The 25,371-nt window shown below is 38.9% G+C and overlaps 3 protein-coding genes across 5 annotated transcripts; 1 reads left to right on the top strand and 2 right to left on the bottom strand.

Annotated features, from left to right (window-relative positions):
- Positions 1–328: 328 nt before the first annotated feature.
- Positions 329–10,695, bottom strand: LOC136266115 (glycosaminoglycan xylosylkinase-like). Of its 2 annotated transcripts, none has more exons than XM_066061077.1 (9): positions 10,416–10,695; positions 9,830–10,345; positions 9,695–9,781; positions 9,540–9,646; positions 4,706–4,877; positions 4,545–4,657; positions 1,059–1,140; positions 658–717; positions 329–609 (listed from the first exon to the last, which is right to left on the bottom strand). In XM_066061077.1, exons 2-9 carry the CDS (start codon positions 10,306–10,308, stop codon positions 393–395), a joined length of 1,317 nt encoding a protein of 438 aa, XP_065917149.1. In that variant the 5' UTR covers positions 10,309–10,345; positions 10,416–10,695; the 3' UTR covers positions 329–392. The 2 variants fall into 2 exon arrangements, with proteins under 2 accessions (XP_065917149.1, XP_065917150.1); XM_066061078.1 differs by having other exon boundaries at positions 9,830–10,291; positions 10,416–10,691.
- Positions 10,397–15,222, top strand: LOC136266113 (uncharacterized). Of its 2 annotated transcripts, none has more exons than XM_066061074.1 (7): positions 10,397–10,549; positions 10,767–10,897; positions 11,518–11,652; positions 11,700–12,422; positions 12,476–12,508; positions 12,642–12,813; positions 12,869–15,222. In XM_066061074.1, exons 2-7 carry the CDS (start codon positions 10,798–10,800, stop codon positions 13,833–13,835), a joined length of 2,130 nt encoding a protein of 709 aa, XP_065917146.1. In that variant the 5' UTR covers positions 10,397–10,549; positions 10,767–10,797; the 3' UTR covers positions 13,836–15,222. The 2 variants fall into 2 exon arrangements, with proteins under 2 accessions (XP_065917146.1, XP_065917147.1); XM_066061075.1 differs by lacking the exon at positions 10,397–10,549 and adding an exon at positions 10,556–10,710.
- LOC136266118 (serine/threonine-protein phosphatase 2A activator-like) lies at positions 15,131–25,367 on the bottom strand. Its single transcript, XM_066061084.1, has 10 exons — positions 25,217–25,367; positions 24,981–25,067; positions 21,467–21,592; positions 21,178–21,256; positions 19,600–19,638; positions 16,816–16,915; positions 16,490–16,614; positions 16,310–16,410; positions 15,484–15,591; positions 15,131–15,305 (listed from the first exon to the last, which is right to left on the bottom strand). Exons 1-10 carry the CDS (start codon positions 25,289–25,291, stop codon positions 15,246–15,248), a joined length of 900 nt encoding a protein of 299 aa, XP_065917156.1. The 5' UTR covers positions 25,292–25,367; the 3' UTR covers positions 15,131–15,245.
- Between the last annotated feature and the right edge of the window lie 4 nt (positions 25,368–25,371).

The following is a 25,371-nucleotide window of genomic DNA, read 5'->3' as shown; positions in this document are numbered from 1 at the left end:
CAAACAACATTTTGATTTTAAGGATTGATCTTGTGCACCAAAGTGTAGAATATGAGATGTATCTCCATTCCTTCTGTAGATCCTGTGTTACCATAATCATAGTATTATGCTGTTAATCACCATACTGTATAGTGTGTAAGGTTCCTAGTGTAACCTTAGAAATATAAAAACCTTTGCAATATAAATTTCAAAAATACCCTTGGAAATCCCCCATACTATAGTGAGTCAATATCTGTACAAATAGTCAAGGGTGTACACCACACACTGTATTATCAAGAGTTAATAATAAGAAATCTCTTATTATTAACTCTTGATATTATTATATGTATATATATATATATTTTTTAATTATCTATGTACAAAATTAATGTGAATTGCTGTACCTAATTAGATTATTCAATATCATTGATTATGACAGAGGGGGCACCTAATTGTTTAATGCACTCATTAACAACATCCAATAAAGTATGATGTCTCCGGTCCAGTGACTCAAGATGTGCTTGTGTTAGAATGGGATATAGTGGATCATTATGTAACAATTTATCCAGTTTCCCAGAGAGGCCATCTTCTTGTAAGGATTGTAGTATTCTCCATGTGCTGTTGCGTAGCCTAGCAACGAGACAACATGAGCAGGCGTGGCAGAAGACATGTACTAACCTGCAACATTGTCGTAACGGTGCTAGGATCGATGATTCATCTTTGCTAGGGTCCCTGAAACTATAGTGACATGAAGTAAAAGGTAATAAATTAACGGTCCAACAACAATATTAATGTTTATATCTAACTGAATGAATGAGATATTTGTCAGAACAATTTTCCATTATATACTCTTGGTATTATTGAGTGAGTAACTCAACAATAAACACTGGACATAAGCACTAGACCACACGCATGTGCACTTTACACATACACAGCATTAGAATTAAGTGGTCAGTGAAGGATATTAATGGCTTTCGCATTAGTAATTTTGTCTGACCACAAGGATTTTGGTCAATCAAATATTTGAAACTAGCTGGAAAATGACCAACAGTCAACTGCGATCACAGCATACACCATACCTCTTCCCATTGTCCAAGTGTAACAGTCTTCCATTGTTTCCATCTGCATCAAATGTCTCATAATGATGTCGGTCAGCATTACCTAATATGACATCATCAAGTGAACAGCTACACACCATATATAGAGCTGTGAATTGATTACCATTAATCAGACGATTGATCAACTGATTATTGGAGAGGATGTAATAATGATCAGACTATGGTCAATTAATCATGTGAATTACAAGAGTATGCATCCTTCTCAGTTAGTTTTTGATTCACCATTTCACTACTGAATTTCCTGGGGCACTATACAGTCCACACCAACTCACTGCTATACAAGCATTACTACTTAGTTACCATACCTCTCTAAGACTAACCATCTCGACTAGGCTGCTTTTTGTAAATAAGACCACAAAATAATAACAGTACAACTAAACTGCAAAGTATGTATAAACAACTCAAACAAGTAGGCAAGCCACGAAGAAGTTTGTGACAAGTTAAAAATTACAATCTATATAATACAAAACTGCCTCAGCTTCTTACAGAGTCATAGTATTCTCAGCCAGATTCTTCAAGGTTTATTCTAACTTTTGTGTCACACATTTGTAAACGCACATGTGTGAATTAAGTCACGCTTCTTGAAAAAAAATAGGCTGGCTGACATCTATAGCTGTCTTAGCCTAACTACAACAATCCAGTGAACTTCAAAATATGACATGACGAGGATTCATGAAACTTGTCAGCTAACAAGAAACACTTTGTAGTATTACATAACAAACCAGCAACAGTGTGAAGGATCCAGTTATCCTAGAAATGGGACCTCTATGGACATGCCTGTTTTAGGGTAAGAACACTGTACTATGTAACACATGATAAAAGTGGTAACATATTATAATTGTACTCAGCATGTGTTTTATAGCGTCATATATACCAGATAAATCAAACAGTACAGTAGTACTGTTTAGTAGGATTTCCCCCCCCCCCCCCCCCCCCCCCCCCTAAAATGAACAGCGCCTGCCAAACATCATAGAAATATCATACGTGATGAATGGTATGTAAGGAAGAGTACTAGTGCATCTAGCAAATCCAACAAGAAAATGCTTATATAACTTTTTTTTTTTTTAAATCACCAAAACCCAATTTTTGGTCTGCCAGCAACCCTGATCACAGTCACAAGGCTACAGGCCAAACGGAGCAGCACACGGCCACCTTTATCGTCACAATAACAAACTCACCTGTACCTTTTCTAGTTCTGATGAGTGTCTGCCTTCTGCGCTTTGCCTTTCCTTTTATGTTCAAATACATGGTTTTTTACTTCTTCATCCACACTGAGGTGTTAATTTTCTGTATCGACACTTTCCTTAGAGAAGTAAAATCATTTGAAGTGCTTACATTACTGCAAGAGGGAGTAGATACCTGTAGCTGAACTTGTGATCACACCCTTAGCAATGAGGACACGTCACCATGCCCTTGAACTACAGAGCTTGGTGACCACGTCCCTTAATGATCCACTACAGTTGTTTGTTGTAGAAAACAAGACACATGGAAACCATGCCCCTTAATCTATAGTTTTGACTCAAGATAAACAGCAAGATCAAGATATTCTAACAAAGCAGTCACAACCATAATAGTTATGTTGTTAACAAACCAGTGCAATAAAAAAATTATTACATAGGGTTTCGGAGTGAAACAAGAAAAATATGAAAGATAGTATGGTGCATGCATCCATAAATGCCCAAGACTTACGCATTAGATTTTACACCATTCCATTCGAATTGTTATAACTTGACACTTGCTTGCACTATTTCCACGAATCAACTGCCATTTCATTCCTTATGCATTGGTGATCATGATGGTACCAAAGATTTCTTTCTTGAACAATAGTAAGGTGTTAAAACATCGTTTTAAAACTAAATTCTTCGTTTATACTTAGAAAACCTGCTGTAACTTCATCCGTTTACACTACAGTACTGGGATAAACATCAAAAGACTCATCACATCATGGCACATCATGCAGTATGTAGTATCATGTGATTGCAACTTAATAAAATGGCGGAGCGAGACGAAAACGTGATTGATGCAAAATGAATCTTGTCAATTATGCGTGTGATGGAAGAGGAAAAAAGACCTTTCAAACTTTATGGAATTACTTCTGTACACCTGTTTTGTGCTAGACAAATATCTTTTGTGAGATTCAAGAATATTTTACTGAAATTCTTGTGATCTTTATTGTAAGTCAATAGCTTTTGTATGCTGCTTGAAATTTCTTTTTATAAAAATGATGTGAACGTGACTGAAACTAAGGCTACTGTTCTGTATGTAAATATCTTCTGTGAAAAGTTGTGTGATATGAAGGGAAATCTGTACAAGAAAGGATAGCACCTTAAGATTTATGGTAGCACAGAAATTTCTCAAAATGTGGTTTAATCAACCACGCCTCCAGGGGGTGTTTCATGACCTCACCCTTCAAGTATGTTACAAGTCAAGTTGGTGTCCAAAAATGATGCACTTGTGTTTATCTAGAAGAAAGTTATGAGTGTTTTAAAATTTGGGCATTTATGGATAGGCACCATAGCTATTACAACATAGTTATGTGGGAAAATCCCTACTTTGGCATTGAACAGATGGTGATAGTATGCCCAGTGTAGGGATTTCCCACATAGCCATATTGTAATAACTATCATCATGTTTAGTTACTGAAACCTAACTTTATTTTAACAATTTGCACTTTTTAGTATTGCGCGATATGGCAAATTTTGTACGTATATTGCCTATCTCGATTATTGCTCTCTTCTTTTATCACGATATACAAATTTCATGAAGTCATTGCTAGTATTTGAGCATAAACCATCCCTAACATGCACTTCCCTCTGTAAGTAAGTCTGCTATAAAGAAATTAATATTGTCTTGAACATCATTAATATTTCTGATGAAATTGCGATACACCATCATATATACTCTAACTGCACAGTAGACTGAGTGTTTGCTAGTTCCCCACATATTTTGTACATCAAGAGAATATTTGTGACCGGATTTGCAAAAAGGTACCTTTTTCACACACAAAATTTGACCCATTTTTTGAACTTTGAAGTTTCATAACTTTTTGATCATAGCATGTAATTGCCTGAACTTTTCCATGAGTGCAGCTAAAGTATCTGGCTGAATTTTGAAACTAAGAACAAGTTAATCAGTTAAGGAGTCAAGTGTTACATCATTTTGTTTGCTGGCATGTAAAATGTGTGAAAAAGGTACCTTTTTGCAAATCCGGTCACATTTAGTTGATTGATTTGATGTAAACATGGCCAAAGTACAAAATTTTGCATGAAAAATATAGAACAAACACGAGGCTGATTAATAATTGGGAGTCAATTTTTGGCGTAAGACACTTAATATAGTTTGCATGGAACGCTGACTATATAGATGGACTGACAATGCTACATAGACACACTATACACACAAATGGACAGAAACACTACACTACACACAGACGGATGGACTACATACCCATGAGATAGTCCAATACAGTTGTGTCCATAATGTCAAGCAGTCGTGGTCCGTTATTATACGGCACCTTCAACATCACCTCATTCTTACAATAGTCTTCATTCACCTCCCACCTATCCAGAAAATAAACTACCTGTAACATCACCACTGCTTCATCTTACCTCGCTGAGTGACCATCACGGTATGTCCTCTGGTAGGGATGCCGCCAGTTCCTCAGGGACATGTGCACAGGTAACCACAGTGTCAACGATCCTTCCATCTTTGTCCCATCAGCACATGCAGCCTCAGCTGGCTTGCAATAGTAACACACTCCATAGAAACACATGTTGTCACCTAATAATAAAACAGTTGAGAAATAATATAATATATAACATAAATGCAAACAATTCCTTTTATTGCCATGAATATCAGTAGAAAATATGTTTGAAATCCAAAACAGATGCATAATATAATTTCTATTCTTCGTGGAATGTTCTTTCACATCTCTATGGAAACTAGCCTAGCAATTTTGAAAACCAAAGGCACCTACATGCTTATTCTTGTAACTACTATGAAAAACTAATTCATACAAACATACGAATACAGTTTACAACAATGGAGTTGATCCCTTCAATGGTATATGTACTAGTCAACAACAGTGTGCAAAAACAGCCACTTTTTCACTCTTGCTATAACACAATAGGGGATTCACAGCATACATTGTATTAGTGGCTACACCACTAAAGCACAATAGCTTTCAGACAATTATTAAATTCTAAGTATTCAGTAGTAAAATACTAAATATAACAATCCAAAACCAGCACTGCGGAACTTTTTAAATTTTTTTTTACGATAAGAGAACTTGCAAGAAAGCCATCATGACGGAAGGAATTATGAGACCATCAAATTTTCCACTGCCAAAGGTTGGCATAATAAAGTTACAGATATCTCCTGGTGATATTTGTTTGTTTATAGCCACCAATCAAAATAGTTTCTCAGCCATATCACCAGTATAATTATATTACAGGATAGTTGTGACACATTCACCCTGAGGTGATTATTATGATGTAGTCATGGATGTTTACTACTTGTCACTAATCACTCTCACCAGAACATGCCATGACTAAGTTTTCTAGTGAAACGTAAACTGTTTATTAGTGAATGTGTATTATGTGTGTGTGTGTGTGTGTGTCTATGTGTGTGTGTGTGTATGTGTATGTGTGTGAGTGCACACGTGTGTGTACACTAGCAAAAAAAAATCCTTCAGCTGCAATATATCAAGTTTCCCAAACAACTTTATGGAGTCCACCAACAGGTGAGCCACCAACAGGTGAGCCACCAACAGGTGAGCCACCAACAGGTGAGCCACCAACAGGTGAGCCACCAACAGGTGAGCCACCAACAGGTGAGCCACCAACAGGTGAGCCACCAACAGGTGAGCCACCAACACTTGGTTGGCTGAAAAACCAACTTTTCCAATGAACATCATCAAGCAGTGGGTCACCAACAATGGCTGAAACACCACACCATCACACCTACTCAATGAAACACTGGGCCACCTGTGCACTATTAAGATGCTATGAGTCAGTGCTGATAAATTCAGGACTAGTAATCAGCAGGAAGCTACCACATCTCACAGTGGGCAGTCCACCTGAATCTTCACCAGTTATGTGAGTCATGAACAGTTGCTCATCAGACAGACAGACAGACACACGCACACAACTGCAGTACAGTTACCACAAGCACACTAGGGCTGAAACAGCTATCCGTTCCAGCCATAGCAACCACAAACTATTACAATTTATTACCATGTTACTATACTCAACATACCAACTAGTTAGCAGTGATCAATTATAACAACATCAACTGATCAGCCATCACCTACATGTCTCTCATTGCAGTATAAACACAACATGTTTACGGAAGAAGAGTACAAAGAACGCCACCATCACTATATAATTCCTGCAACCATGCACTGAAGTCACCTAGCTGTCTTAGTAGTCAATTTTCATTTTGCAACAAACTAATGTAACCACCTATAATACTACTTAACAATACAAGTACACAAAAAAAATTGAAACTTTCAACTAGAATAGGGACCATAGCACATTGATAAAAAGTACTGAAACAAGCTGGAATAGTGCACGATATTAAATCACTGTAAAACAATAAGAAGTGTTGTATCCCTACTGTGCTCAAGATACCATAATGGAAATGCACAGTAAGGATATAACACTTCTTATTGTTTTATGGTGAGGCCACTTCAACTAAATCTTTTGTTTCTCGGGTCCGACCGACCCTATATTTTTCAGCATAAAATAATTATGTTAATCACGTGATCACCTTGCAAAGAGTGATAACGCCACGAAGGAGTTGCAAATTTATCTTTAAGCTCTCAAAAAGTAAGTAACACTAAATATCTCAACATATAGCTGCCCACTACTCACAAGTGATACAGCAACTGTAATGTAGCTTAGCCACCGTTTGACTCGCAATATCACTCTTCAGCTAGCAAAATAGCCTATTTTTATTTTTATTTTACCAACCTACCGACCTTTATTTGGCTGAATTTCGCCCAAGAAACAAAAGATTTAGTTGAAGTGGCCTGATTTAATATCATGGACTACTCCAACTTGTTTCAGTACTTTTTATCGATGTGCTATGGTCCCTACTCTAGTTGAAAATTCCAATTTTTTTGTGTACTTTTTTGTTAACCTTTTTTGTAAATAATTTTATTATGACTTGTGAACCCACACATACCGCATCTGAAATAGCACCGTGCGCCCCAGCTATATCAATTATCGTCTGAAAAGTGAAGTATCCATTACGCTTCATTGTCAGCTATGTTCGTGTTATGACCTAAGGAAATATGATCAAGCGTCTGAATTTTATCATAGATTGCAATGGTTGCCACTGCCTTGTTAAATCACTGTGTTTAATGTACCACCAGTACCACCAAGTTAAATGTATTCCACTTGAACCACCAATTGTTTTCGGTGGAACTACTTCTTATAGTACAAGGACACCAGTATATTTTGTGAACATACCTATGTTCCGCTTATGCTTTACTCAACGTTTTTTTTTCATTATAAAACCATTCAATGGTGGAATGTATTACCATCATCTGTAACTGACTGTATTAATTCTCCATTTTATGAGTACATGGATGTCCTTAAGCAGCACTGTGACTCACTCCTTTGATAACATTAATATGATTGTAACTATATGCATGTTGTTTTTTTGTTTTGGGTGTGTGTGTGTGTGTACGTGTGTGTACGTGTGTGTGTGTGTGTGTGTGTGTGTGTGTGTGTGTGTGTGTGTGTGTGTTTGTGTATGTATGTAGTAAGTTGTTTACCTTGGTTGTCTTTGTATTGGTTATACTTTGCTTTGTTTAGTTTTGTGTGTATTACCTATGTATTGTAATGCCTCCGGGCAAGGAAGAACGACTGTATCCGATTGTTCGGAGGTTAAATATATAAATCAAATCAACCCGTTACACAGCATTTTGAATCAAGAACTGTTCGAAAAGCACCTCTACAATCCACGCATACTAAAAGAAAAAAATAGTGCCGCATGCCCCAATTATATTAATGATCGTCTGAAAAGTGAAGTATCCATTACGCTTCACTGTCGGCTATGTTCAACCCGTTACACAGCAGTATGAATCAAGAACTGTTTGAAAAGCACCTCTGCAATCAAAATAGCCACTATGAAAAATACAGACGATTTCCGTTACGAAGGGAAGCCATCACGTGCTACCACCAAATCAACACCTTTCGCTGTCCGCAAAGATGAATGGGACACAAAGGAGGACACTGGTAAGTCCATGAAGAATGCATTGTACGTACTGCGGTATGCCAAAAGGCACCTGTCGGGCCGAAGTGACATCGAACAGTGAAAAAATCAAGCCCGTAGCCTTAGCTGCTATCGAGTTACGCTTGTCTGAAGGCATCAGTCAGTCAGTTACTTACTCAGTCAGTAGAAAATTCTGTTGAATAAATTTAAAAAAAAAAATCTGTAGCAACTTGTTGAAAGCGTTTCGGGTCGATCTGAAAGCTTGTTTGGGCTTAGTTTTACCTAACCAATACTGCCTCGTCATCATCAGGGAAAATTGAGGCTGGTTTCTGGGTGATATTATTTCGTGGGCCATGCCTACTCCTTTGTGGTCCCTACTATACAGGTACTATTAATAGTACTGTACGATGCTACATTTTCTCCCATTATTTTACATTGATGATAAGCACATGCTCCACAGGGCCTCTTCATAGCCAATCTATAACTGATAAGCACATACACAGTAGACATGCAAGACTAGCTCAACAAAGTCTCTGTGTAACAAAGTCGCCTATCTAAACCAGATGACCTGCAGCTGAATATCTCCCAAAAGTGTTCATTTGTGTACAAACAAAGGAAGCAGTCCTACACTACACAGCTAACAACTATTCAATACCAAACTAGTACTATGGACTGTGGTACAGTAAACATTGCATATGTCATATGACATCATGAAATGATGTTAGATGCTCACAAGTCACAACAAACACTAGCTAACACATCATCACAGCAAGAACTGTGAAAAGTACTCTCAAGTTGTAATTGTTTCAGTGTTGGAATTTACAATTCTGTTTCAATTACTAGTACTTTTAAATACATCATGATGATAGTCGCTAGTTACAACTTGATTGGCTAAACACAACCTCTCCCTTCCCTCTCAAATAACATTGTGGTCAAATATTTCTTTACCATCAAGTGGGACATAGTAGAACCTGTTAGCATGGGTATTTGAGGAAACCCTGTACAGTAATTTGTACACCCAAGACATCTCTAAACTGACTTAAAATTAAGATACCTCAAGACACTTTTGGTCAGTCCCAAGGAATTGTACAGGTTCCACTGTAAGATGGTCCCTCCCCTTAAAGTAGTCCCTTCTGTGTAACAGAAAGTTTTAAAAATGACTAATGGCCCCCACAGGGCCATTGTTACATGTTACTGTCAACCATTGAAGTGGTTACCTGCCTTGCATGAAATAAGTGTCCAGTAGCTTTTGTGAAGTAACGCTCTTCAAGGCGGTGAGATCTATCACTCGCCCAACAACTGGCGGAGCCAATCTGAACCCTAGCAACCTGTTAGCAACACCATTATCACCACTCTTGATATCACACACCACTCACCCGTCCAAATAAAACCCCACGATTTCTGCTGTGTGCATATCAAAACCAGCATAGGGTTCACCAGGTACAACATAGTCCCTCTCATATCTAAAGCAACATACAGTTATAATACCACATTCCTATTAATGCACATACCGCTTCGGCTTGAACACTGCTAGTTGGTCCCCTTGTAATGTGGCCAGTGCCTTGAGTTGGGTACCTCTGTGACCGACATCATAATTGATGATTGGTGCTGTTGCCATGTGGTGTAGTATGTCAGCCATTTGATTAGAGCTGAAATATTGTTCTTCGTAAAGCTGTTTAGTGTGGGGCCATGACCTCCACACCTGCCATGCAGCGTCAACAGACAATCCTTTACTAGTAACAACATTATTATGACTTGTCTTCTTCTTGTACATCACTTTAGGACTGTCCAGTGTCTCCTTGACTGGGGCATTATTATCAAATTTATTCTCAACCACTTCTTCAATTCCTAACTGTTTCATCAACCACTCATTACTCTTCAGTGCTTCTAGCTCATAATAACGATATAGGATCAGCAGTAATAGACCTGATAGAGCTATTACTAAACACAATAACCTCTGAAAGAACCGCAATCTACAACGGAAGATCATGTCTGAATAGTTCTTATTAATGTGCACCACATAAGTCCTGCATTCGTGAGCAATGAAACAAAGGGATAATCTGTAAAGCACGCTCCACACTACACTACAGTAATTACCTCACAACACGCAACACTCCTCTCCAATAACTGCTGCTTTGCTTATGTTTGTTTTTGCTGTACCAAAGGTGTCAATTCGTAAGGTCGATCACGTGATACACACTAATTTGGGCAGTTGGGGAGTATCGAAGAGGGTAAGGATTATCATTTCACTAGTAACTAAGCGTGTATGCAATGTGTTTATAATAAGAGCAGCAAACGAGCTAGTTCGTCCTTGCATACTGAGTGTTAACGGCTAGCAAACGAGCAGCCTTATGGCCTCGCGAGCTACTGTACTTTAGGACACCATATGAAAGTACCGTACAGTCAAGGCTGTATAGCTCGCGTATCACCATTGTTTGTATATTACAGTTGGCGATTTGCACAGTAGTGGAGTACTTCGATGTTACGCGGCGGCACGATTTACGGGAATGCAGTGAGAATGCCCAACTCATGGTCTGCTGTGGTAAAGTGTACATTGCTCCTGTTTTGCTGTATGCAAGGTAAGCTAGGTGTTAATGATTAGAGATATAAAATAAATGTGTTAGTAATAATTTTATATCAGGTGAGCGACACGCCCCCTTCAAATAATTAACTAGCTTTTTGCTGAGCCATGCAGCCAGCAAACTAAAGCTGGTAAAACAAAGTCAGAGAGATTTCTTTCTCTGGTTGTTTACAGATGCTTGTGTATCCCCTCATATAGTGGCAATGAGATTAACAAATAGTGTACAATTAACACAAGGTCACACCTTTGCTTTAGTACATGCAGTCTGCAGAATATGTATTAGGCTGGGAGTTACCCTGCATAACAGGTGAAAATTTGAGCTATTTATAAATTAAAATGTAATATTCCTTTAACAGAAATAGTGATGGTTTATTAACTGGATATTAATCTTGTTTGCATGAAGTGATATGTGTAATTGGTAATGATATGTTGTGTGTAGTTCATATGATACTGTTTGGGGTACATTTCGTGTGGTATAGTTGTTGAAAATGGCTTCTGGAGGAGGCAAACACTTTCAGCTATGAATTTTGTACACATAGTGATGTATAGTTGATGGTAGTAATAACATTCTTTGTGGTTTGGTAGCTATATACTTTGTACTGTCATCACCCCCTGTAGCTTATGCCCAGCTCATGCTGTCAGAGTCTAGTAGATGGAGTGAGTGGAATGAAGAGAACAGCCCTTCTGTTAATGGCAGATGGACGGTTCATAACCTGTCATCGCTGCCAGAGCTGAACCGCTCATCTTTCACTGGTGAGAATGTTAATATACTCTAATAAAGCATTCATTTTGATTTGCAGGTGGAGAAGTGGTTTTATTAAACACAAGCTGTTGTGTTGACAGCAGTGGCAGTGGTAACGGTGATAATCGGGAATTCTATTTTTCCTTGATTGGTCCATCATTTATGATCACCAGTAATTGTACTGTTAACATATCATACCTCCTGCTGACATCAGAACCATTTGAAGGGTTTGTGAGGTTAACTGATGGCACTGATCAGCTACTTAATAACTTAACCAACATGAGTAACAGTGTACAAGTGTCACTATCGGCTAATGCCAGTAACACTAGTGCCCAGTTAGTGTTCAACGTGATGATATTGGATAATAGCAATGTGATGTTATTAATCGATGATGTTAGTGAGTGTGTTAATGTGGATCCCTCACTGAGTACCACCATGTCACCATCTACCATGTCTAATATGCCTTTCATGTCCACTGCTAGTTCAACAGTTAATATGTCATCCACTATCACTTCAGAAACATCTACAGTAACCAGCACATCACAATCAATAACTCCTGTTACCAATACCACTAGTGTTACTGTTACACCTGTGTCTACTAGTTCTACATTTAGTACAATACCAGCCATCACCAGTTTGACTACAACAACTGTTGCTACTGCTACATCTGTGATTGATTCCATCCCATTTATGTCATCAACGACAAACATACCTACTACTTCTACACCAATTATGTTCTCTATGACCACTACTACCCTTGTACTCGCAACGTCCTCCCCAGGTCAGTAATGTTATTCCCTTATTGATAATGTACTCTTATTGCTGTTATTTTAGCGATGACGTCTACTCCTGTTATCATCTCTACTGGTAAGTACATTGCAGCAGCTGTGTCATGAGTTTGTTGCGTGATTGTCAAATACCCGCTAAACTGTGCTAATCTATCACCTCATTAAACACCATTAGATGATCGTATTACGCAGTGATGTTGTTTTTCCATCAGGTAATGTTGGCAGTAACGATGACGCATTTTTCTCTACAACAGTCATAATAGCAATAGCGGCAGGAGGTGGTGTCTTGTTGCTGATTTTGTTGTTGCTTCTGTGTTGTTGTGTGTGCTACCGAGTGAGGGTGAGCAGACAAAACCATCAGAAATACTACATCTCAAATGCCAGGTCAGTTTAGTCTCTCAGTGATTCTGTATGTATATTACAATCATCATGTGTTTAGTAACTTTGACCACCATCACAAGACTGGCCATTCCAGCCACTCTTCAGTGTTTGCTCAAGACCGATACCGAAACAAGTCAAGAAGTGCTGAGTCAGTGACTAGTAGCCCTTATATGTACGAGTTATCACATGTACATGTTGAGACCGGCCCTGCCAATTACAGACACACAAATGGTGACGAAGACACAATTGACTCTGACAATGAAGATATTCGACATGACTTGAAAGGGACGCCAATTAGCAGCCGTAAAGGGAGCTACTCAGCCAGTGAACATAAGACAGTCAATTCTCATTCTCGTAGTAATGGCCGACCTTACCTTACCCATGCGTACAGTGACACATACAGTGATGACAATCAGTATAGTGACGATAACCTCAGCAAGACGTCAGAGATTAGTGACGCCACTGTGTATCCAAACAGGAACTTGCTAAGTGAAATGTGTGGCGGTGAGTTACCTCCAATATTGAGCTTAGGAGACCATGAAGATGATGATGATATTGTAATAAACAACCCTTACTATGTTGAACCTAAAAGTGATGAGGTGTCCCCCAAGCGTTCAAGGAAACGTAGCATAGACCTGGAAGCTCTCACGACCCTGGAATCTAGTGGGGAGTATGACCATCATCCAAAACAGCCTGTCTATAAACAACGTTTTGGTGCTCCACCCTCTGCTTCCAAGAACCATAAACTGCTTCGTAAAACCAAGTCTGAACTAAACCTTGAAGATGCAACCAAGATAGTAAGGAACAGTCGACATCATCATTCGCACAAACACCAGAGCAAGTCTCGGATAGACCTGCGAGAGGCTACAAAGTTGGGTCAATCAGACTTGGCTAAAGTAAGTTACCACCACGGATCACTGGCCAGAGAGCCCCACTACAGCTCCAGCCCAAAAATCTTGGATTCTAGAGAAAGTTCTAGTAGAGAAAGTAGTTCTAAACTAGAAAGACTAACTTCTCTGACATGAATGTAATGCCATAATTATCAAATCTCTTGTAAATACAATCTGAAATGTGCTTTTAATTAATTAAATGAATGTTTAATTTTCGCGTGAAACAAAAGAAGTACACGAATAACTCGCATTGTTATGCTCGTTGTTATCACCTACAAAAACCACACAAATGACACATTCACTATTCAAACAGGAAACCGCACTAGCACGTATTCTGTTGAGGTCATTCCAAAGGAAACTTCGTGAATTTGCCTTATTTGGTAGCTGCTTATTCGATTGACGTCAGCAATGACGTTACCTTGCCTACGAGAAAACTATAAATGAAGATAGAAGAGACAGCCAACAACACCTTAACTCACTGGAATTTCGTCTGAAGTTCGTTACTTTCTATTCGCTATTATGGAGCGGTTATTTGAAGCTAATAAAGTAGTAGAACTATCTTTGTCAAAACTCAATAAGAGTTCAGAAGTGCCTCTAAGGCGATCACTACTTGTAAACAAGGTCATGAATAGGGCGAAAGAAGTAGCGTCCACTTCAGAACAATTTATGGACTTCGCTGACTCACACAACGACTTGCGCTCATCAAGACTGTTCGCTACAATGAGCGCGAGCCGTGTGGATGAACCAAGACCGTGTACTCCATTTCAGACGCCATTCGCTCCTAGACGCGACTTAGTCGCTGACAATAAGCTAACTGTGTGCCAAAAAGACCCACAAGCGTGGTCGGACATTGACAAAATGGAAACAGATATCACTACACACAATACAGTACTATCAGAGATTCTTTCTACTGAAGAGACTCCCGCTGTTTCATGGGAAGAAAGTAAACAATTTGATTGGAGCGACCAAGCTGCCGAACAATCCGAGATCATTTCACCCGGGAAAAGAAAGTATTCAGACCGCACTGTCACATGGACTGGAGAAGACACAGTGTTTAGTTTTGATGAAAACAAGAGGTTCAAGCAGTCCTCTCAATTATTTGACAGTACATGGAGTTTGTCTCCGTCAAGCATTTCCACAGCTCCGTTTATCGCTTACATGTACAATACTGGATATTCCTCACCCATTGTTAATCCGTTATCATATTCAGACTGGCCAGACTTCAACAGGTACGCCTGGTCTTCATTTGCTGATCATGAAATGCCAAAACAACCTATTCTTGCATATTGAATAGTGTTGTGCATCCTTCTGGACTGTTGTATTCAGGAATATAGGTATAATTCTTTGCTCCTGTTGTTGTAAATTGTACTGCTTAGTTGATATATGGTTGTTATATTGTGTGTTCGTGTGTCATACCATGACATGAAATATTATGTTAAATGTTTTCATTTTTATACAATTCATCATGTGTATTATATGTGATATATCTACAAGTTTAAAAAAGATTGAATTAGAAACTGTAGTTTATTGTTGCTGTTGTGCTAGTTATAATGACAAGATTTTTCCAAACAAGAAGTGCTGGATAACAGGGAACTTGCCCAGTACCTGTAGCAGAGGCATACTGTAACCAGGTGCATACACTATGACACAACAATGTGGTTGTAACCACAATAAAACCCACAAACATACATGATGACATCAGCCAATACAATACCCCTACTACTGACCACAGAAGCCACACAAACGCCTTTTTTATACTATAGAGCACCACACCCAATAATACCTCAGCTTTGTACATCTTTATCAACCCGGAGTTGACTTTAGTCCACTCTGCTACTCCGCTTATCCCATATAGTGAGTTGGAGTGCTCAGCAAATGGACCAGTCTTCACCTGTGGTGATGATACAGATTCCATGACAACACACCATGACATTGTAACTTATCAGGCCATGCCAACTTCATGTATCATTGGTGACTGCATTAATTGTTGTGTGTTGATCATGATGTGTACTTTCACTGTTATGGGAGGGTGTATTTTGCTGATGGAAGTGCTTTGTCCTTACACATTACATTATATACATACACACACACAATGTGTACAGTGCATACTATGGCCTACTTGAAGTCATAATCATCAAGGCTCCATGCATCAGCAGTGCAGAAGATGGAATAACTGGACACACTACATGTTCACTACACACTCTCATGTGCTACACACACACACGCACGCACGCACACACACACGCACGCACGCACGCACGCACGCACACACGCACTCACTCACTCCATACACTCACACTACACTACACACTCACAAGCTCTCTCTCACTTACTTACCCACACACTACATTAGTAACACCACATTGCACAACTGCTAATCTACTATACCAATAACATTACACAATCCTTTACAGGAATTAACCTGGGGCAGTCCTACACTTCATTGTGGCTTTACAAGACCATGTAATGATATCATAACAAATTGCTTTCATTACATCACAGTCCATTGATATCACTATCACCTTAATAGCTTGTGGTGTGTGTGGCATGTAAACATCAGACCATTGTCACCAACTAAACCACAACCACCACACTATTTACTAACTCACTGTGTTAATGAAGGCCACAGCTGCCATGAACATATAGTCATGTTTCCAAGCCTCTACCACTTCTTGCTTCACAAAGGAGTCGGGCATCAAATCAGGATGACCTGCCCACAAAACAGGAAACAATATACAGGATGGATAATACACAATGGAAGGAAACAAACAAGACAGTACTTGTATTACCTATTAGTTGTGAGCTGCCCCAAACAAATGGAATAAACTGGTAGTCATCAAGTCCCCATACCCCATGGCTACCAGCTGGCTCAAGCCTGTATGTTGTCTGTATCTTCCTACACACTTCAATGTACCTGTAATGAATATCAAACTGTGGCCAGTGCATGGGATTAATTTGTTAATAGGTTAATAATGGTTAGTCTGCCATGTAAAGTTAAACTATCAATTAATCTCATGTTACTACACTGCATAGTAAGGATTCTTAATTCCCAAAAATGCTGCAGTTACATGAATATCTTTCCTGCCACATTGAGTATACTGCTATCAATCCTTACCTGTTAAATACTTTTAGGGCCAATGCTGTAGCATCTTCTTCCTGGAAAACTCTCATTTTCATCAGACAACACAAGAGACCAACAAAGCTGGCCTCATGTCCTAAGTAAGTAGAAGAGTTACCAAATAATTATGATGAGACCACATCAAAGTAGACGCCTTGATAACCAGGACACTTGTCCATGGTCCCATTTGTATTAGAGTACACACATTTAGACCCCTGAAATCAAGACACTTGACTAATAAGGACACCTTGATAATCAGGACAATCGTCCACAGTATTAAGTACACATTTAGACCCTAAAAATCAGGGTAACTCACTAATAAGGATATACATTTATAGCCTTTTGAAATCATAATACCCTTATGGTAGTCACAAGATGTCTGGAATAGATGTTTCATTAGATAATACCTGTACATCAGTTCAGCAGCTATCATTGACCAGGCTGTACACAGGGCCACCACTATATAAGGTATTCTGCTGTTGATAAACAATTGTCTTTCCCTTCCTGTGTCCATTATTGAACCACTGATGTGTGTACAAACTATTTCCCCTTCTCTTCACTCCACTGGTTGTGGCAAAGGTGTTTCCTCGAAAAGGGACCATGTGGTATTGTTGGTCTGTGAAAGTTAACACTGACTTGCCTGCTGTCTGTTATTACAGTTAATGGCCATGCTCATGAACAGATGGAAGTAAACAATGTAACAATCCTGAGTCTTGTATGCATGAGCACACTCGAACCAACTGAATACTACCCAGCACGAGCTTGTACTGTACACAGTGTTGGGGGTAACGCGTTACATAAGTCACGGTTACGTAATAATTATTACTTTTGTGGTAACGAAGTAATATAACGAAATATGCTGTAAAAACAGGTAATATAACTCAAGTTACTTTACTTGCAAATGTAACATGTTACCTAAGTAATGAAGTTACTGTAACCGAGTCTAATATTATGTAATATTATTACTTTAAATAACAAAGTTACTAATCTCCACTGAGTAATAACGCCTAGCCATTACGAAGTAATGAAGCCTACTGAATGAAGCTTATTCATATTCACCAGCTTCTTGCTTATAACCAAGATTTTCACATTGTCCAACAACAGAATCATGTCACATGATAAAGTGGTAGTTTCACACGTGACAGCTTAAGTCTGAGGACACAAAGTAATATAATATGTAATATTATTATAGTTACTATATTATATGGGTAATATATAACTGAAACTAAATAGTTCAGTTGTATATAATATGTAATATGTAACGAGTTACATTTACAAAGTAACTGTCCCAACACTGACTGTACATACTTATTTGGTTGGCCATGCTACTACACCTGGCATATATGTTAGCTGAAAAGACAGTTTTGTGGTTCATGCCAGCTGAAACTGTATTAAATGGCGGTAGATGGATAATAAACACAACAAGGTTACTGGTCAAGGTAATATAGCCACTGCTTGTGTTAATGTGGAAAATTATTGTAGCCGAGGTTTTTAGCCACTAAAAATTATTGTAGCTGAGGTTTTTAGCCACTAAAAGTTAAGTAAACACAAAACAAGGTTTGAAACCTTATTAATGGTCATCCATGGGACCAGAGTATGGTTGTAACAAGGTAGTGTAATTAATGAGGTCATGACATACATTTGGGACATACTAGAGATAGTCACTATTGTGAGGTGGTCTTAGTAAAGAAGTGGTCACTAAGTGAGTCATTTCTGTATATTTGACTTTTATAAGACTACATATGTATGTATTTTTGTACATACGCATGTATGCATGTGTGTACCAGTATGTAGTCTCCCTTAAAACATTTACACTGAACAATGGTCTACTGCATAACAACCTAATACATCACTGACGACATCAGTAATTGACGATGTGACATCATTAATTGTCGAGCATGTAAACACACTCCTACATAGCAAACTAGAATCATTACATGGTTAGCCAATCAGTGGACAGCATGCCTTGTAAGGGATAGCTAACCACAGCAGATGGTAGGTGATAAACAAAACCTGCTGTAATAAGATGACAGAAGGGCTTTAAAGGAAACAAGCCACACATAAGAATGGACACCTAACACTTTCACTATTACCATACAATAACAGTAACTAGATATAAATATTATATGGGTGCTCCGATATAGGATCTCTAGGAAGCCCGTTCTAATATAATAGAATACCATCACAGTGGAATGTATGTTGAATGGTTCCAGACTATAGTGGGTGTGTACACGCTGCCCATTAGTGGATAATTGTGATGATGGAATGTGTTAGGAGACCATATAATGGTGGAGTGATTATGATACGTGATAGTGAAATGTAAACTGAGTGCGTCATGTCATAAGCTATGTACATTCTTTGTATGTGTGTTGTCTGTGTTCATGCTTGTTTAGGCATGCATGCGTTGTGCTGTGAGTGTATGTTTGTGTGTGTGTGTGTTGTGTGCTCGTGCTATGTTGGCGTATGCATGCATGTGCAGGCACACGGTGTAGAAAATACCCCAAAACTGTCTGTGTCTTACTTAGCAGTATGGTGTTAGGGTCATTGGGACTTCTCACACTATTACCAATACATGGTATGGTCCTGTGGGTTACTAGTCCTGTTCCGGGAGCATTTGCTTGCTAGTGCCAGAGTGGTACACAATGCTACAGCAATAGCTACAGCTACTATGAAGGGTTTGCTTTTGATTAGTGTGTATGTCACACACACACACACACACACACGCACACGCACACGCGCACACACACACACACGCGCACACACACATCTATATATACTTACCAGTCCCATAGTCCAGTCTGGTATAGTCACCAAATCCTCCTACACACAATGATATAATAACATGTTTACATGTACAGGGTAAGCCAAGTACAGAAGTTCAACGATCTGTATAAACAGTAGCCTTTAAATGTAAAGTGGAGCATTTACAGGCACCCAAAACTAAACAAATATGTTTGATCCCAAAAATAAACTCATACCCAAAAATGAGTTTAAAAATTGTCCCTATATAATTATAACTCAGTGCTGCAGAGAACAACAAATCTGACAGTGAACAACAAATCTGACAGTGAATGGGATGAAACATTGCTTAGAAAAAAGAGAAAATCTGTGGTACTGTGTCACTGTAACAGGCTCTGTAACTGACAGGCCCCATGTCACTGTACCCGAAGTATCTAATGTGGCTAAACACAGGTAGTCTAAGTCACATGCCACAAGCCAAATGCATCTTTATAAACAATAACACAACGCTCAAGTCAGTGTACACAGGGGACCACAAGTGTGTTCCTTTGGTTAACTTTATTGCCTAGTTGGATGATGACATCAGAAACACATCCTTATAACTTTCACTTTAAAACAACATGAGAGGATGAAATCAGGACATCATAATTTATTCACAGTTCTGATTCACCAGCTTGAGTTTCAATACATCCCTTAGCAGTGCTACTGATAACCTGGCAAATATGGTTCACTAGTAACAATGGTATAATCTTGAGTAACTTATATCGCCATATACAGGTCACTTTCCTTAGGCCAAGTCACACTTTGAAAATACTATACACTCAGGAACAACTCTTCTAAAAAAGGAATATGTGCCACCCCTAGATATGAAATGTTCACAGTAATTTTCTCTGATATGAGATGCCAAAGTGGTATATGTAATAGTGGTCAAAACTGTACAGTGAAACCTCAATAATAGGGCCACCTAGCTCCTCAATAGTGAGGTGGCTGGCCTTATTAGTGACCTCATAAGTATACTTTCAGTGTGTTCAAGGACTACACAGCCACTATAATAAGGTGGTCTTATTAAACAGGCTGCCACCACTACATGAAGTACAGTATCACTGAACACAGTGCACTAGTATAGGAACAATGATGCACACAGAGAGAACAAATTCACGCGAGATTCATAGCTCAGCTACAACAGATGGCTGATGACATAGGAAGGTGCAAGATCATGTGATGTTATGATAGGCACCGGTCTTGTGACAATGACTACAGTACCCCATAGACTGGGAAACTTTAGATGTGTTGGGGAATACATGCTCCTTGAAAATGTACGTATAGAGTTAAGACTATGCTAGTACAGTACACACACACAGACACGCACACACGCACGCACACACACACACTACACACACACTCACATGCATACACGCACACACAGACACACGCGCGCGCGCACACACACACAACATACACACACGCACACACTACACAGACACGCACATGCATACACGCGCACACACACACACGCATGCACACACTACACAGACACGTACATGCATACACGCACATGCATACACGCACGCACGCACGCACGCACGCACGCACACACACACACACACTACAAGTACACACCATTAAAATAAGCTGCCAGCTCAATAGTGGCAGGTTTCTGTTGATCAGTCAACAATGATGCTAGTAGCAGTTCAGAGTTCTACAGAAAAAAACATCAACAGTGTAGCTTTGACAAGTCTGCACATTAAAGAGAAGACATTAATATGATGTATACCACTCAGGCTTCTGTTGATCAATCATTGTACTACATTATACACATGACCAGCCTCAATCATATCATTCAAGTATTCAGTCACAATAGAAGGAAATTGATAACATATTCAATCATTAAAATAATATTAAACCCAACCTCTTTCAGTTTATCATGCCACTGCCGGAATGCTTTATTGCCGAATCTCTGTGGCTGATCAATCGGAGGGATCTCTTCCACCCAGCTCTCCAACGTGTCTAAGATCTTGATGAAGGCTTCAACAGTCTAGAAGATAAAACACATAATCAGGTAAAATTACCACTTTTCCCATTTCTGAAAATTTCCATGTACAAGATTTTCAGATAGTGTGTGAACCACACCTGAGTACCACTTGGGGAGAGTGCCATATACAATTCAACCTTTTTAAAGGATTGTGTTAGCACAAGGAAATTCACTGCTACAGGCAAGAGTAAATAATGGAAGAGGGGTGAACAATGCTTAATTTTTCAGGGAGTATCCTTCCTTAGGAATATAAAACACCGATACTATTGAGTTGGGACCTAGACAGGTGTAAAAGATGACAAGTTGTAAAGTGCTTTTTTTAAAGTGCCCTCATTATAAAGGTGTCCTGGTATGAGGGATTGTTTTGCATTGTATTGCTCATGGCACATGGTGTCCACATGTCACAGTATTGCAAGTGGCGACATGTCCATACTGGACACTGTCGTCTTCTTTGAGGAGGTGTGCTGGGACAATGTTGCATGAGGTCACCACAAACAGATGTGTGTACTTCACAAACAAAACAAATCAAATCAATTAACAGCTGTTAGCAATTAACATACCCACAGCTGAAAATATATTAACCAACAAGTGTTTGCATACATGAAAGGTGGGCTTTTATGCTGCATGACACTGAGGACCATTTTAGTAAGGACATGAAACCTTTAAGTAGGCCATGAAGCTTTCTGCTAGGGGCCACACTTGTAACTAGGAACATTTTATCACTAACAGTTGTACAATACACAGACTACATGAGGTGGCTAGCAAAGCATATCAAATGTTAATGGTCAGAAATACGACACTGAATGATGTTGGTTTTCCCAAATGATGTCGGGTGGGAACGTCAACACTAACAGCTGTTCTCATGGCATAGGGTCCCAGCAGTTATCATAGTAACAGCTAGAAATATGATAACCCAACAGCTGATAAGAGAATAGTAATTGGATGCACCACACACACTTAATACCATCCATCCATCACAGAAATTACGACAGTGTGTGACATTAAGTCATTCAATGGGTACCCTTGGAACATTAAACACAAGACATTTGCTGATAAAACACAATAAGTCTTCCTAGCGACAGCAGGATATCTGTCCTAAGCAACAACTTGTAACAGGCGATAAAATTTGTTATATTACAGCTGTGATGCTCAATTGAAACATAAACCCAGCCCTTCACACAATATCAACTAATTTCTGGACAACAATGAGGGTTTGTCCCTTGTACTTGTCAGCCATATACAACTGCTGTTTATTCTGCCAAACTGAAATAATTATTATCAAAGGAATAAAAATATTATCATTCAAAACAAACCCACACTAATGCTACTTGAGTAAGAGTTCCTTTCTTTGTTCACTAAATCATGACATCAGTACATACAGTATAATGGCTACCACTCACTGAATGCTAACTAATACACTAAAAGCTACTGGTCCCCTTGGTTACAAGTAACTTATCCCATTACTGAAATGAGGTAACAGGTAGCTAGACTATCATTGTACTTTCATTGCACTTTCATAATATTTACATTTCCTAATCTGTTGAAGACTAATAAAAATGAGCTAACAAAACACTTAAGCACTTTGGTATGAGAGCACAGGTATTCATACATGTATCTACTTTGGGAATGAGTAAGGTCTATGAATTTTTAGCTCTGGCTTTTGGTAGAAACATATGTGTTGGAACCAAGCCTTAGCCCTTATTATAAAAGTATCTATTGTTTATTGAGTCCTACATAAATTCAGAGAGTTTACTAAAGCAGGGGTATCATGTACAGTGTATTATTGAACGGCAGAATTTTTCTTGTCATTAACAACACGGAACAGTAGGCAATAGAATACCTTGAAAGAATTTGAAAATGTTTTGTCTGGCTGGTTCACATGACTCCTTCACCACTCAGATTACAACTAACACACAATACACTATATACTAATCCCAACCCATCCTGTTGACTTTCACTTGATATTAATGACAAGGAAAACATTAACTGACTGAATAGCATGTATAAGTATTTCACTGTAACAACACAGCAGTGTAATTACAAGTGACAGATGCTATTTTACTGACACCTACATAACGTGTTGGCCAACTGTAGGACTACTGAAAACAAACAGTTATAAATTTATATCTTTTGTATAATTACATATAAGGTGTCACTATGCATGCACTAAGTAAGTATGAATAAACACACTACACACAATGTTAGTTGAGGAGAGTTCACATAGTAGAAATTATGAACTAAATAATTATAAGTAAGCCACTGGCCATTTTTATGACCTATTTCAATATTTGGACGACACAACAATCTGGACAAATTTATTGTACATTTTCAGTAGGGAAGTTGTGTATAACCTACAAAAAGCACTACAAGCATGTGCACACAAGCTTCAACTTCTGGTTGTCTGGAGACCATCATCTCTTGAGAACCCTCCATGGAGAACACACTTACCCAGCCAGGGGACACTTTACAACCCATTGAATTTAGGCTAGGAGAGAGAACTCACCTAGTCATGGGGATGCTGAATAACCTATTTACAAGCTTTTCAAATTTAGGTGAGAAGATCTCCAGGAGGGTAGACAATTGCAGGGACCTGAGTCAGAGACTTGATCCACCTCATGCAAAGCACGGTGTATATGTAGTATCTATAATGTAAATCCCTTTTGTTGGCTTGCAAGGCCAACGCAAGGGAATTCCCTGACCCTGCCTGGTCTCCACCACAGGGATGCTGCCATTAGCCATACACACAAACGCACACACACACATGTACATAACACACACTACACAATTTGCGTAGGAAGCCACAGCTCCAAATCATTGATTACATAGAACCATGGATACATGGCTGTTCTATAAACCACAGCCAGTTTGACTAGCGTTCAACAACCACTTCTATGGAATTACTATACAATGAGGGGGCAACATGAACCTACACAACCACAGTTGTTATACTCTCCCCACATCATACTGTATAATATTATGGTAACACATTACAAACAAGTCTTGTATACACTACCAGTAATTCAATGTTCTCATTCTACACATTACAATGTATAGCAGCTATTTGACCAGTACAGACACAACTTGGGACTATTTGTTCATTGTCTGACTGTCCAATAGTGAACAGGAAAATATAAAATATATCTCACATATTTGCACAACTCAGAACCCATACTATTCAATACACCATGTCACATACCAGTAATATCTTAACTGGTTTCCATGTTAGATAACTTATACAAAACCAGGATGTAAATGTACACTATGTTGCTCCACAGCACTATCACAGCTGCTGCTTTTATTTTCTATACCAGTAAGGCACTGGACAGTACACACAGAACCTTTAAGAGGTGTTCACTACGAGTCTACGGAATACATCAATTATTATACTCACCTTTGATGCAGGGTAGGGGTCACTGATTTTCTTCCCCTTTACTGCACTGTTCAGTATCATGACGAAATTCACATAGTCACTGTATGCCTGTAATGACAGTGCTTTGAGTAACAAGAGTTAGTATTAAGCGCCCTCTAATACAACACACATCAAAATAAGAGGCGCTTAATAGCTTCACCATTCGTTTCAGCTATAAAAGTAATACGCTGTAAGTAAAACGTCCCGTTATGACTAACCTCAGACTTCTGCCATTTTTGCAAGTCAGGGAGTTTGTTTATCAATTTCTTCGGCGCTTCAAACTCTGACGCCATGTCCGCACGATCTCACGTGAGAGTTCAAATACCAATGCACGTGATCAAATTCTTCCTAATACAGTGGTCGGCTGATAATA

Source organism: Dysidea avara, chromosome 9 (genome assembly GCF_963678975.1).
Source record: "Dysidea avara chromosome 9, odDysAvar1.4, whole genome shotgun sequence".
Taxonomy (NCBI): domain Eukaryota; kingdom Metazoa; phylum Porifera; class Demospongiae; order Dictyoceratida; family Dysideidae; genus Dysidea; species Dysidea avara.
This window is presented reverse-complemented; position numbering and strand designations above follow the sequence as displayed.

Bases quoted from the DNA above. Each gene is read 5' to 3' on its own strand.
- LOC136266113 (XM_066061074.1), top strand. From the start codon at position 10,798: ATGTTACGCGGCGGCACGATTTACGGGAATGCAGTGAGAATGCCCAAC. The intron at 12,509-12,641 runs GTAAGTACATTG...TTTTTCCATCAG, and splicing joins TCCTGTTATCATCTCTACTG to GTAATGTTGGCAGTAACGAT. The intron at 12,814-12,868 runs GTCAGTTTAGTC...TCATGTGTTTAG, and splicing joins TACTACATCTCAAATGCCAG to TAACTTTGACCACCATCACA.
- LOC136266115 (XM_066061077.1), bottom strand. From the start codon at position 10,308: ATGATCTTCCGTTGTAGATTGCGGTTCTTTCAGAGGTTATTGTGTTTA. The intron at 9,782-9,829 runs GTATGTGCATTA...ATGTTGCTTTAG, and splicing joins GCAGTGTTCAAGCCGAAGCG to ATATGAGAGGGACTATGTTG. The intron at 610-657 runs GTTAGTACATGT...TCTCGTTGCTAG, and splicing joins CCGTTACGACAATGTTGCAG to GCTACGCAACAGCACATGGA.
- LOC136266118 (XM_066061084.1), bottom strand. From the start codon at position 25,291: ATGGCGTCAGAGTTTGAAGCGCCGAAGAAATTGATAAACAAACTCCCT. The intron at 16,916-19,599 runs GTAAGTATATAT...CTACTTACTTAG, and splicing joins CAGACTGGACTATGGGACTG to GACATGAGGCCAGCTTTGTT. The intron at 16,411-16,489 runs GTAATACAAGTA...TTTTGTGGGCAG, and splicing joins GGGCAGCTCACAACTAATAG to GTCATCCTGATTTGATGCCC.